The 14,133-nt window shown below is 52.8% G+C and overlaps 1 protein-coding gene across 7 annotated transcripts; it reads left to right on the top strand.

The window, feature by feature from the left end:
• Positions 1-411: 411 nt before the first annotated feature.
• On the top strand, positions 412-13,848 carry FXYD5 (FXYD domain containing ion transport regulator 5). 7 transcript variants are annotated; one of them, XM_059999490.1, is made up of 11 exons: positions 500-611; positions 880-972; positions 1,082-1,197; positions 1,286-1,346; positions 3,149-3,229; positions 3,981-4,034; positions 5,358-5,456; positions 8,077-8,145; positions 9,453-9,482; positions 9,562-9,636; positions 12,134-12,589. In XM_059999490.1, the coding sequence occupies exons 4-11, from the start codon at positions 1,286-1,288 to the stop codon at positions 12,181-12,183; spliced, it is 519 nt and encodes a 172-aa protein (XP_059855473.1). In that variant the 5' UTR covers positions 500-611; positions 880-972; positions 1,082-1,197; the 3' UTR covers positions 12,184-12,589. The 7 variants fall into 7 exon arrangements, with proteins under 7 accessions (XP_059855470.1, XP_059855472.1, XP_059855471.1 ...); XM_059999491.1 differs by having other exon boundaries at positions 534-552; XM_059999489.1 differs by lacking the exon at positions 880-972 and having other exon boundaries at positions 463-611.
• Positions 13,849-14,133: the final 285 nt, after the last annotated feature.

The raw sequence follows: 14,133 nt of genomic DNA, 5'->3' as shown, positions 1-14,133 counted from the left end.
GTCTGTGTGCTCTCATCTGTGGGGGCCAAACTGGGGAGGGGACAAAGCTGAAGCTGGGGAGCTGTCTCCCCCATCCCCAGATTTTCCCCCTTCCTCTCCTTCCCCTCCCGCAGCGCCACAGTGGCCGCCTTCTCTCTCAGAGCCCCTCAAGCTTCCCTTCCCTCCCTCAGCGCCACCGCCCCCAGCTGCCCCTTCCCTTCTCATCCCCAGACCCCAGAGTAGACCCCTCCCCCGCTCTCCCTCCCTCCCCACAGGAGCCCCACCCCGCCCAGACCTGCCCGCCCTGCTGTTCCCCACCCCCACCCTCCCCTAGGCCGGGGGGCTGGAGGCCTCCGCCCAGCCTCTCACCCCAGCCCCCCCATAGCCCTCAACGTCTCCCCCTCCTGCTCCCACCCCGGGCTCTGAAGCCAGGAAACCCAAGAGGAAATGACTGAGCCCGTCTCGGTCCCCGCCCGCCAGCGCTCCCCTGGCCACACCCTCCGCCTGGACTCAGCCACTGCAGCTGCCCTCTCCGCACGAGGCTGCCGGCGGCTCGGGACCACCAGCTCTGACGTGAGTCTCTCCTCCGATCTTCCTCCGTCCGCTCCCCTCTGCCCAGGGGCCGGGCTCAGGTGGGTAGAGAGCGATCTTCTTGGCGCCTCTCCGCGCCCCCCCCCCCCATGCATGCTCCCTGTCCCTCCGGCTCCCCAGTACCTCCGCTTGCGGCATTGCTTCTCTCCTCCTGCCTCAGTCTCCCCAGCGCGCCTCCATCCCTCTCACCCTCCCAGATCTGCCCAGCATCCTGCTCTATTGTCCCTGCAGGGAGGCCCCTAACACCAGCTCACTTTTTCCTCTGAGATCAGGAGCACATTACTCACTCTTCCTCTTTCCCCCTCCTAGCTGACTCCTCTGCTCTGAGGACTGCCCCGGAGGGAGGGACCGAGGTCCTCAGATCTCCTCCGGTGCCCCAGATCCCTCCCCTCGCCCTGCACGGTCAGTCCTGCCTAGCCCTTGAGTGCTTCTCTGCCTCAGCCCCGTGCAGTGGCTGCTACTTGAAGCCTGCTTTAGTCTGATGCTTCTTGTTTTCTTTGGGGACCTGCAGAGGGAAAGAGGGAGTGACTGCTGGCGATCCCCACTTCTGAGACCCTCCCCCTGGCCCTCCTTCCCGCAGCCAAAGACCCTGGCAGGGGTCTCTGAAGCCAGAGGTGCCTGCTCAGGGTAAGGAAGGGGGCTGCAGGGTCCCCGCGGGTTGCCCTGGGCCTGCCTCACTGACATCATGGCTGACCCCCGCTCTGGCTTGCTCTAGATGTCGCCCTTTGGTCGCCTGTGTCTCCTGGTCTTCGTTGGCCTGATTCTCCCCACCAGAGGTAAGGCCCAGCCCTGACTCCACCCTGCTGCAGAGCCCTCAGCCCCGCTCCGGGTGCATGTGTTGCTGGGTGGACGGCTGGTGACTTTGGACGCTCTGTCCTGTGTCCTCAGTCCCCTCCTGAGCTGGCACCAGGAAGTGGGGGCCCCAGTAAGGGGGCCAAGGTTACACCCTGTTTAGATACCTCAGACCTGGGTGGCCGCTTCCAACGAGTCTGGCCAGGGCCTGTCCTGCTGAGCATCCTCCATTTCACCTCCAAGAAGGACTCAACGGAGTTTGATTTGGCGGGGAGATGGGTGTCGGTTTCCTACTTGGCAGCCAGGAACGCCGGACTCACAGCAGAGCAGCTCCCTGGGATCCCCGGGTGATATATGATTAGGGAAAAGGGTGAGCTGGGGCCAGTCCAGGAGTTGGAGATGTCTCACCCTTACCTGAGAAGTGTTTTCTGAAGGCAGTCCCTGTGGTGGGCCTTTGCAGGTGCTTTCTACACGACAGGTGCTTGTTTCAGCTCCAGCTCTACTCTGTGATGCTGTTGTCATGACCATTTTACAGATGAGGAAACTGAGGCCCAGTGAAGGAAAGTGCCCTGTGCCAGAGGCTAGTGAGTGGAGGGGCTGGGCTACAACCCTGGAACCCAGAGCAAACTCTGCACTGAAGCTACCCCATTTCTCTTTGATGAAATGGGTTTCCTGTGTTCATTCAGTCATTCAACAAGCGTTCACTGAGCAGATCCTATTCTAGGCACTGGGAAAACAGCAATTGCATAAAACAGGAGCTCACATTCTAGTTGGAAAGACACACAGTAACTGACACATCAGTAAATTATATAGTATGCTAGAAGGTGAAAAGTGCTATAGAGAAAAACAGAGGAGAGAAATGAGGATTGTTTAAATAGGGTGATCAGGTAAGACCTCACCAGAAGGTGACATTTGGGCAGACACTTGAAGGAGAGGAGGGAACAAGCCAAGCAGGTATGTAAGGAACGAGTGCTGTCTGGAGAATGTGAGTGACAGCAGGCAGGCCAGGGTTCAGGTTCGGGTTTGGGTTAGGGTTAGGGTGGGAAGGGGCAGGGTGGTAAGAGGAGAGGTCAGAGAGGTGACAGGGGACCGGGTGGAGGGGGGACTTATGGGCCAGGTGAGGACTTTGGCTCTTACTAGGAGTGAGATGCAGCCAGAGGAGGGCCCTGATCTGACTCAGGGGTTCACAGGCTCCCTCTGGCTGTGTGTGGGGAGCAGACTGTAGGGGCGGGATGGGAGCAGGGAGACCAGGGAGGAGGTTGTGTGATGGTCCAGGAGGGAGAGCAGGGAGGCTGGGCCAGGGTGGGGGACAGTGGCTCTATCCAGCACTGACTGCATGTTAAGCAGTGCGGGAGACCTCCATCTCATTTCACCCTCTCTACGGTCCTGAGTAGTAGATTCAAGTATTATCCCCACTTTGCAGATGAGGCAGCCGAGGCTCAGAGAGGGGCTTCACTTGCTCCAGGACACACAGCAAGGAAGTTATTGGGAACAGATTTTGAGATCAGGGCCCTGGCTGAGTCTAGCACCTGGGCTCCTAGGCTAAACTGCCTCTCTCACCCCACAAGGATGGGTACGGAGAGGCAGCTGCAGGTCGGGTGCTGGGGTATTAGCATTTCTTAAAACACTTCCACCAAAGCTGATCACACATCTGTCTGCTGCTCCGCCAGCAGACAGGACTTCCTGGTTATCCCCCAGAGTTTCAGGAGGGAGGGCAGGGTAGGGGTTTCGGTGAGAGAAGGGGGACCAGAGGCTCCTCCCTGACTTCTCATCCTTGACTTCCCAGGACAGACATTGGAGGAGGCCACATCCATTACTCTAGCAGACCCAGTCACTGAGAACGTTCATGCCCTGACTCCAGCCCCAGGTGAGGAAAGAGGGACAGTCTGTCAAGATCCTGTCATTGCAAATAACAATGGCAACAAAAACCTCAAACTTGGACCAAACGGGATTGTTTGGATTTGTGTAACTGAAAAGTCCAGGGGTAAACCTTCAGGCATGGCTCCGTCTAGGCTCAGATTATGCTATCAGGAACGTGTCTCCATCTCCCGGTTCTGTTTTCTCTGTGATGGCTTCGTTTTCAGGCAGATTCTCCTTTTATGGAGCAAAGATGGCCCATAGAGACCTGGAGCTTCTATCCTACCTGCTAAGAATCCAGAGGAAAGAGAATTTCCCCTTCCCCGATCCAGCAGATGCCCCAGAGCTGAGTGTCAGTGACCAGGCTCAGGTCACACACCCACCTGTGAGCGGATCATTGTGGCCACAGGCATAGAAAACTCATTGGCCAGACCCGGGTCTCGTGTTTAACCTCCAACAGGGCTGGTGCCAGGCCCATTGAACCAAGTGGACTGACAGTCAGGGAAGGATGGTTCCCCAAAGGAAGTTCAGGGGGCTCTTACCAGACGCGGGTGTGTGCTGAGTAGGGGAAAAGACATCTGTGGGAGGGGAGGGCCTGAGGCCAGGGAGATACTGGCATCCCATCTGGGCAGTTAGCAAATGGGTGGATTAATTCGTTTCCATGACGTCAAATTTGAGTTGCTATGGAAATCCCCCTGTACCTCCAGCCATGCACCTTCTCTGCATCTTCTCTCTTTTCTCTTCCTGTTTCCGGACTCCAGACACCGTCCAACCAGAACTCCAGCCCACGCCTCAGACTTCAACCCTGCAGGCTGGTAATGAGTTGGGCAGGGCAGAGGGTGGGGAGGTGGGCCTGGGACAGACATTGTTGCCCCTCTTCCTCTGACACTCTGGGTCCTTGATTACCCATTTCAGTCCCCCAGTGCTGAATCCCCAGGTTTACTTTGTCGTGGGGCAGCCAGCTAACTCCATTCACTTCTTGTAAAAATTGTTTGAAATCATGAAAAATAACATGCCTATAGAAAAATATAAAAACCATAAGTGTACAACTTAAATTACTCTAAGTTGAACCCATGTAACCATGAGCCAGGTCAAGGAATAGAGCTTTGCAGACACCCCAGAAACTCCCTGTATGCCAACCCCTTCATTTTCTTCCTTTTATCTCTTTATCTTTTTCCTTTTTTGAATTTTCAAATCATTTCTTTCACCCTTTCTTGGAATATAACAGCATTCAAAAAGTGTTCACCAGTTTTGTCCATTAATGTTTAGTGGTACATAAACACGCTCTCCTTGGAAATAAAAAGAATATTGCAGGTAAGATGAAATCCCTTCATCCACTCCCCATTCTCATTCTCTTCTCCCTCTCTGAGAGGTCCCCACCGTTAGTGTTACATTGGGAGTAGTTCCCCAGTGATACTGCATCACGTGTGTATTAACTGGGGAAAACATACTAATTGGGAGGTGTCGTTGTGGGAGCTTAAGGGTACTGTATGACTGTTGTTCAGCAACTTGCTTTTCTTCCCCATGCAATAATGTGTTTGGAAGCTCTTCCCACAGTCCTATAGAAGCATCCATGTGGGTCTTTTTCACTGCGTGGCATTCTGCAGGGTGCCGGTGCACAGCTGATGAAGCCATGCCCATCTTGATGAGCACATTGGTTGCTTCCAGTGCTTCTTGTTGCTTGCAGTGCCGCAGTGAGCAAGCCTGTCCCCTCCTCCTTGAGCACGTGTAGCACAAATTAAGTGCCGGTCATGGTTCTAAATATTTCACCCTCATTCACTCGTTCAATCCTCACACAAACCCTCTGAGGTAGAAATGAGCATTGGCTTCGCTTTACAGGAGGCTCAGAGTAACTCACCCAAGGTGTCACCGAAAGTCAGTGACACGGCTAGGATGAGGGTCCAGGAACCTGGCTCTAAAGTTTACCCACGACACGGTGGGGCAAAGGCACACTGATTTGCCCTGCCACCAGCGGCGCGTGAGAGAGTCCCCCTCTCTCATCCCCACAGCAGCACCTGTACATGGATGTCTTTGATTTTTGCCAACTTGAGGAGGGGAGAGGGCCCCTTGCTGCTTTCTGCAGGTCCCTGATTCGCTTCTTTCTTACCCTCCCCTCCTTTCTCTTCCGACCTGAGTAGAAGCAACCCCGAACCAGATGGAGATCCACACCCAGCAACCGACGGAAATGGATGTGCTTCTAACACCAGGTCCGGGGACAGACAAGAGCAGGACGCAAGGTAGAGCCTGGGACTAGAACAGCAACATACGAGTTGTGTTTAATTCTCCATCTAGGTCGGCATTTCCCTGAGTACGTTTCTCAGAGCACCTGTTTGGGGAATTAATACATTTTTCAAAAAAATTTTCTCGGTTTGCGGTCAAAGGTATTCGGGAAACTCTGAGTTAAAGTTAAACACGTTTCTATCTGGCAGGACTTCTCGGAGTCGTAATAAAGCTTGTTTGTAGCAGACATCCCAAGGGGGAGCATCTAGTTTGCAGCGTTTTCCAAACTTGGTAGACTCAGGACCCCTCTTTATTCAGATCCCTTCGAAGGGCTGGTGCGGGAAATGTACCTGCAGGTATTTCCTTGGTGTAGATCTTCTTAATGTTAGAGCAGGAGCTGTTCAGTTGCAAAACTCGGAAAACCCAACTGGAAAAAAAAAAAAAAAAGATGTATTAGCGATATACGCTCTGTAAAGTACAGAGGCACCAATTTCAGGCACAGCTGGACTCAAGCACTGTCATCATGACTGACTTGCTTCCTCCCTCAGCTCTGTTTTCTTCATTCTCAAGCGGCTTTTCCCCTCTTAGTGACAAAGGTGGTCCCGTAGCTCTAAGTTTAGGCTACAAACTCAGCAGCTAGAGTGCATCTCTAGCTGAAAGGCCTAGAGTTGACTCTCATTGGCCCAGCTGGGGTTATGTGCCTATGTCTGACCAATGGGGGCCCGGGAAATGAACAGCTCTGACTGGTCAGGCCCTGAGTCTGTGCCCCATGTGTGATCTGCATAGACCAAGAGTCAGGGAAGAGGTGGCTCCCCTCAGGACAAGGGAGTTAATGTTACCAGAGGCGTGGGAAAGGGGGATGAGCAAAAATAAAGGTAATAGGGGGTCTCTAATGCCTGTGTGATGATCCGTATTTGAGAGGCAGCCCCCACTGGAAAGTACTATAGGTTAGGCCACTCCCAGGCTGAGTTGAATGCATGGTTGCTCAGACTGGGCACTGCACAAGAGCACTACCTAGAAGGTCACACCATTCTGCTTGTAGATTTTTTTATCATTGTTACAACTTCCCAGTGATGGCAGTAAAGCATCTCCTTCTGAAAGAATCTGTCTATTAAAACAATTTTACAACAGATGGGAATACGGTGTCTTGGGGAAGGGAGCTTATTTTATTTTGTACAACAGTGGGGTTTGGGGGTGTAGCAGCTGTTTCCACATTTTCCAAATGAGAAAACATCTTCACATCTCTGGATTCACTCACTCTGACTCCTTGCTGACCTGGGTTACCCTATGTGGTATTCCTTGTTCCTGGTTGTACGTGATGGAAATTCAACTGGGTCGAGGGGGGTCAAGGAGCCAAGTGGTAAAAGGCACTGCTGAGCCCAGCGCCCCCAGAGCCTCTCTCCCTTCTTCATCTTTGTCTCTCTTGCACTGGAGCTTGTTTTCCACCTGGCAAGGAGATGGCCAGCTCAGAACTTCCGTCACCTAGCGTCCACTCAAAAGCCCTACTTGGAATTTGAAAGGTAGGGAAAGGTGAGACTGGGTCACATGCTCCCCCTTGTGGCTGGGTTACAACAGGAGACCCAGATGGTCTGGGGAAGCAGGAACATTTCCCCCCAAAGAAAGGGGACTGTTGCCAGAAGAAGGGAGGAGTGAGAGCCAGGTAGACAATAGCAACAGCATGCTAAGGGTTTGCTCCACGCGGGACCCACTGTGCTAAGCTTTCACGTGGTCACTCGTTCACTGCTGACAGCTACCCTATGTGGGAGGAGCTGTCAGTACCCCATTTTACAGGGAAGGGAACTGAGGCCCAGAGAGGTTACTTGGCTGGCCCTAGGCCACACAGTGCAAAGTGGCAGAGCCAGAATTTGAGCCCAGGTTCCCACACACCGGAGTGGCCGGGGGGCGGGGCATGAGCACCACATACCACTGAGGCTGTGTTTTATTACATGTCCTGTGGTCCCTCCATCTTTACCCTGGATCTGGCTCATCCCTTTTCTTGGAAGAACTTTTCCTGAACATCTCGTAATCGGTTCCTATTTAGGGAACGAGGTGCTGAGGCTGGCCTGGGGAGCCAGGTCATGAGACAGCTTCTCTGCATGCTGACTTCACACCGGGGCATCAGGCAGGGATGGCCGCCTCACTGAGGACATTTCTCAGTGCCAGAGCGGCAGGTCTTCCCTTGGGTATTGAATTTTTTTTTTTTTTAAAGAGAGGAACCCGCTGGTGTTTCTGGTCTGGGAGCAGAGGCAAAATTCAACGTGTTTTCTAACAAGCATCTCCAGGCTCTGTAACTGGGTCAGGGTTCTGGAGGCCCCTGTGTGGCTCTGACAGATGTGACCCTTTATTCCTGATCACGGGGTGGTCCGGGAGGTCCTAGGAGAGGAGCCAGGGGTTCCTCGGGAGTCGGAGCTGTTGGTCCTAATCGGGGGGTGCAGGCTTATTGCAGTATTTCCATACCTGCCACTCCTGGCTGCCTCTGTGGGTGGGAGGCGGGGATACCTGGCCTGCGCCCTGAAGGTAGGCGTGGGAGAGGGGCTTCTCCCAGACGCAGACGTTCAGTTGTCTTTTGTTTCCCTCCACGGCTCACTCCTGCCCTCCACCATCTTCTGGCCACTCTCTCTGCTGATTCCACTCAAGGCCCCACGCCCCCCAAGACTCAACTCCCAAGCAAAAACGTCAGGACGGACCCCGCCCTCCAGCAGACTGGTCAGTAGCTCCCTTCCCAGACTGGACACAGGCTATCTCCTACTCACTGTGTGTTTTTAGCGCCTCAGTACTGCCCAGCACAGAATAGTGCTCAGTAAACAGGGGTCGGGCGAATACCTGACTTCAGGGCTGGTGTTCTTGTGGGTGGGCACAGGGTAGACACACAAGAAATGTCTGAATAGATGAATGAATGCATAAGTGAGTGCTGCATGCCGACGACCCCCAAACCCAATGGCTAATAATGACAATCCTTTAGGGACTTGCCTGGTGGGCCAGGGGTTAAGACTTGGTGCTCCCAACGCAGGGGGCCAAGTTTAATCCCTGGTCAGGGAACTAGTTCCCGCATGCCACAACTAAAAGAGCCCACGTGTCGCAGCTAAAAGAGCCTGCATGCCACAGTGAAGATCGCACATGCCGCAACTAAGACCGGACGCAGCCAAAAAAAAAAAAAAAAAAAAAAAAAAAAGACAACCATGTATGTAGCTGTCAGGTTTGCAGCTGAGAAGTTTAGTCTGGGCTTGGCTGGCTGGACTTACCTGTGCACTGGAGATCAGGTTGGGGCCAGCAGGGAGCTCAGTTTGCAGGGGCACCTTGATTCTTCCCCTCCCGGCCTTATCTTCCACTTCCTGTCCAGCCAACCCCAGTGAACAGATGGAAATGATACACCCACGGGTCATATAGAGAGTTCATTCGTTCATTCAAGCAATATTCATTGAGCATTTATTGTGTGCCGGGCACTGCTCTAGGTGCCAGGGGTACAGCAGCGAATGAGACAGACAAAAATCTCTTCCCTAATGAAGGAAAGGTTTTCATGGGGAGAGAGAGACAATAAATAAGAATCATAATAACTATATATGAGGTGGTTTTAAGCTGCTATCAAGAAAAACGAAGAAAAAAAGGAATAAAAAAGAAAAATGAAGCAGGGTTAGGGTGAGAGAACGACTGGAGAGTATTTTCTGTAAAGGGCCAGGGAGACCTCACTGAGAAGGAGCTGAGGGGGAGCCATGTGGCCACCTGGGGAAGGGAGCTTCAGGCAGCAGGAGCAGCCAGTGCAAAGGCCCTGGGGTGAGAAAGGGTCGGCATGGTCACCAGCGGGGGTGGGGGTGGGGTGGGGGTGGAGTCCAGTAAGTGAGGGGGGCAAGTGAGGAGAAAAGGTTAGAGGTGAAGGGAACCAGACTGTGTGCTGAGTAAGGACTTCAGTTTTGCTCTAAGTGCACCAAGGCTGAAACCCAGGTGTCTCTGCTCTGACTCTGACTCTCACTCACCGATTCACTCCACAAACCTTTGCTCCCTTCTGTCCCCTCCAGATTCAAGCGAGGACGACCCCTTCTCCTATGGTAAGTTACCCATGGGAGGCTGTGGGGAGAGGAGGGTGCAGGCCCCTCTCGCCACACGCTTCCATTTCTCTCTCTGCAGATGAGGGCACCCTCCGGAAACGGGGCCTGCTGGTGGCAGCCGTGCTGTTCATCACCGGCATCGTCATCCTCACCAGTGAGAACGGGGGTTGGGGGGGAGGGGCATCAGGACTGGGAGGGAGGAGGCCTTGGCTTGGACTCTGACGGAGGGTAGGTTCTTGAAGGCCCCTGAGCAAGGTTGTTTTAAAGGAGGCATATCCATATAAGCCTCGCCAGAGTTCAGTGGCTTAAAATGATAACCACTTACTGAGTTCTCAATTCCGCAATTTGGAAACTTAGGCTGGGCTCAGCTGGATGGTTCTTCTGGTTGCAGCTGGATTTATTCACGTGTCTGAGGTCAGCCGCGGGTCAGCAGGGAGCTCTGCTTCTATGGGCACCTCAGTTCTTCACCTGGTGGTCTTCTCCAGCAGGCTAGCCTGCGCTTGTTCACACAGCGGTGGCAGGGGAATGCAGCTCCCCAGGATTAGCAATAGCGGGAAGCTTTGATGGCCCCGGGCTGCATGAGTGAGGAGTGGTAATGGCTGCGCCAGGGCCTGATGAGAGATGGAAGTGGAGGAGGGGGCCCCAGGCAGGAACTGTGGCTTCAGAGAGAGGTTTCCAGCCGTGCCTCCTGGTAAGCCCACCGGGAGGGAGCGGGGCAGGGGTCGAGGGGATCGGATACCTCAGCCTCTCTCTCCTCCTGCCCTCCTCTCTCCCTCCAGGGCCTGTGGGCTGCGGCCTCTCAAGTCAGCCTCCCAGGGCCCAGTGTCGAGCAGGGAAGGGGGGCAAAGGGAGATTAACAAGTGGAGAAACTAATTTTTTAAGAAGTTTAAAAAATGTTACAGATTAAGGGGCTTCCCTGGTGGCGCAGGGGTTGAGAGTCCGCCTGCCGATGCAGGGGACACGGGTTCGTGTCCCGGTCTGGGAAGATCCCACATGCCACGGAGCGGCTGGGCCCGTGAGCCATGGCTGCTGGGCCTGCGCGTCCAGAGCCTGTGTTCCGCAACGGGAGAGGCCACAACAGTGAGAGGCCCGCGTACCGCAAAAAAAAAAAAAAAAAGTTACAGATTAAGTAAAACACGAGGGCAACCAGTTTGCAAGCTCTCAGTTAAGCTGTACAACCCACGCCAAGTTTTATGAGTGACCTCTCTTGTCCAACTTCCTTATCGGGAAAATGGGCACAGCCTCAGCTTTTTGCTTTAAGGTGGGAGACGGAACACTGATAGAATTAAAAAGAGATCGCTGATGTGTGTCTGATCCTGTTGAACCAGGGAGTCAAGCACTGTTGCCTCAGTTGTTCAACTTGTGCTTATAGATCCTGACTTAGTGCCAGACCCTGTTCTCTCCCCTGTGGGAAAAGTGAGGCTCAGAGAGTTGAGAAGTTTGTCCAAGGTCACACAGCACAGAAAAATCAGGGAATGACTGGACCCAGGTCTGTGTGAGGGCAGAGCCTATATGTTAGCTCTGGGGCCATAAACTGTTCCAGTGACATTTGTGAGCACCTACTCTGTGCCCAGCCTGTGCTGTGATGCTGGGGGCCCTGGTCCCCACCCTCGGAGAACTCACAGCTGGTGGGGGGATGACAATAAACAGCTCAACACATTAATGAACAGAGTGGAGCAGAGGTACAGGAAAAGAGAATTACCAGGAGGAAAATAAAGATGGATTGGGAAGGATGGGGAGAGGTACTCCCTCTAAAGAGGTAAAATCAGAATGGATTCTGATAAGGAAGATGATTTTTAAAAACAGGTAGAGGGAGCAGCAAGTGCAAAGTCCCAGACGCAGGAATGAGCTTAGCGTGTTGCAATAACCACGGGAAGAGGCTAGGGTGGCTGGGGCAGTGTGAGCAGGAGAGGGGTAGGAGGTGAGTCTAGAGGGACAGGTAAGTGTAGGTAAGGGTGGCAGCCAGGAGATGGGAGAGGGCTGTTCTCTGAAGTCCCCTTTGTTTTCTAAGACCCCCCTCATTTGCTTTGGCCCAGCCCCCTGGCCTTCCTGCTCTCCCTTAACCCCACCTGTCTACTTCTGCCTCAGGGCCTTTGCATTGACTGTTCCTTATGCCTGGAACACCCTTCCTCCATATGTCCATGTGGCTCCCCCCTCACCTCCTCATTGAGGCCCCTCTAGTCACTGCCATGAGGATGCCCTCAGCTCCTGGGTCTCCCTGCATCCTTCCTTGTTTTATTTTTCTTCCCAGCATGCACCACTGTCTGACACATCACTGTATGTGCACTTGACTTAGTTCTTTTTCTCATTGTCGGTCTCCCCCACTAGAAAGCTCTACTAGGGCAGGGATTTTATCCATTCTTGCTCCCAACTGTGTTCCCAGTGCCTAGGTCACTGCCTGGCACAGAGTAGGTGCACAATAAATGTTTGCTGAACACATAAATGACACACAAGCTAGGGCTCCTCTGCGTAGGGGTGGGGGGAGGTCCCCCCTGCGGACCTTTGCACCAGCTCTTCCCCCATCAGCTTCTTGTCACTTGCTCAGAGTTGCCTTGGAGCCTCCCGAGGGGAGGCTCGTCCTCCGGCACCCAGATCACCGCAATAATCGATATTGTTCCGACTCATGACTGAACCATTTCCTTCACCTACAGGTGGCAAGTGTAGGCAGTTGCCCCGGTTATGCCGGAGTCATGACAGATGAGTCCGTTGGAAGTGGGCGCTGATGACCCGATGGGCACCCCGAGACTGAGCCCCCGCCGGCTCACCGTGCCTGGCCTCCTCCCTCCCCTCGAAGGACCTACAGACTAGTCAACAAAGCCCAGCCTGAGAGGTAGGACGTGGATGGAGCCAGAGCCGGAACTGGTGGCCTGAGCCCGCTACTCTCCCAGCCCTGCCCTCCCTGAAGGCTGACTGGCTCCCCATTTATCCATTCTGTTCCGACAAGAAGTAAAGCGCTGTGGTCTTTGCGCCATGGTCTCTGATCATTCCTGAACGGGGAGTGGAAGAAAGCAGCAGTGGCTGGGGCAGGGACCCCAGGAGTAAAGTGAGGGAGTCACAGACTCCAAAGCCAAGCTGGGGGCCGCAGTGAACGAAGCCAGCCTGGGTGAGGTGGGAAGGATGGGGGCAGGGGCGGGCCACAGGGGAATCTGGCCAATGGGAGGGTCAGTGTTGGATTCCACCCATGGCAGATCGAGACCCCTGGCCTGGTCCTTGTGCAGAGCCTGGTGTCCAAAGCCAGCTCACCCCTGACACTGAGAGGCAACACTGCTAACCGGGCAAGCACAGAGGGAGGGCCCAGGCCCACGGTGACCCTCTTTTTTCCCACTCTGGGTCCCTCAGCATGTGAGTGTGGACACCCCACCCTGCACATCCAAGGTCCATCCACACCCCTGGTTGCCTCTTGGTCTTAGGGCTGTGCCCACAAAGAAAGCCACGCAGGCCCTGGAGTGGGCTCAGAGTAGCCTGGGTGGGGAATTCCAGGGTCCTGGGGGCCCAGAGCGTGGCTGAGAAGGGGCACAGGCTCCTGAAAGCCCTTAGGTTCTGCAGCCCGTGGGGAGGGACTCAACCAGATGAGGTGGGAGCAGGCCCTCTGAAGTGCAGGGCCTGGGCTGGGGACCTCTGCTCAGGGTCAAGGGTCATCATGCCAAAGCCAAGAGACAAGGTCCTGTTCAAGGCGGTTGCATAACGATGTTTCACAAACTTCAGGTCATAGCCTGTTCCCGGGGTTACAAAATCAATCTAGTGGGCTGTGAGTAGCATTAAAAAAAAACAAGAAAAAGAAGTAATAAAACAGAAAATAAAATATCAGAGTATATCACAAATAATATGACATTGTAGATAGATTCTTTTCTCAATTTTTGCCCCATTTTTATCCCACCTGTATTATTATTCATTTTTTAAGAGAAGAACACCCTTTTTAACTTAAATAAATATATTTAAAAAGGCACAGTGAGGGGGCCTTCCCTGGTGGCCCAGTGGTTAAAACTCCACACTTCCACTGCAGGGGGCACAGGTTAGATCCCTGGCCTAGGGAACTAAGATCCTGCATGCTGCATGGCGTGGCCAAAATAAACCCCCCCAAAAAAGGCACAATGATATATGGAAAACCAATACTGCTTCATATAAATAGAAGATAGCCAAGAAGATAAATTCAATGAAACAAATACATATATTTTATGCAATATATTGTATATGTGACATGTATTATGTATAATATATGTATACTATCTATGTGATATACATCATACATGATATATATATAATATACATATGGAGGGATACGAAAAATATTTTTTGATTGGCACTCCCCACCTACGAATCAGAACAGATACTTAACCAATCAGGAGGGAATATCATTCATCTATCTATCTATCTACCTATCTATCATATATTACACATATATGTATATATTCATGTGTAATGTGTTATCTCTATTAAATTGAAATATAAATTAAATGTGAAATTGTCACTATTCAAATTTTTTTGACCTATAAAAACAATTTCATGTGGCTCAACTAATGATGATGGTGTAAAACAGATTTCATACTGCAGGTCACTTTTTAAACATATTGAAAAGCACTGGGGAGAGGGAGATATGCTTGTCACATATATGCTTGTCACATATGGTTGTCACAGCGAAGGAACTAAGGTT

This window comes from Delphinus delphis, chromosome 20, assembly GCF_949987515.2.
Source record: "Delphinus delphis chromosome 20, mDelDel1.2, whole genome shotgun sequence".
Lineage (NCBI taxonomy): Eukaryota > Metazoa > Chordata > Mammalia > Artiodactyla > Delphinidae > Delphinus > Delphinus delphis.
This window is presented reverse-complemented; position numbering and strand designations above follow the sequence as displayed.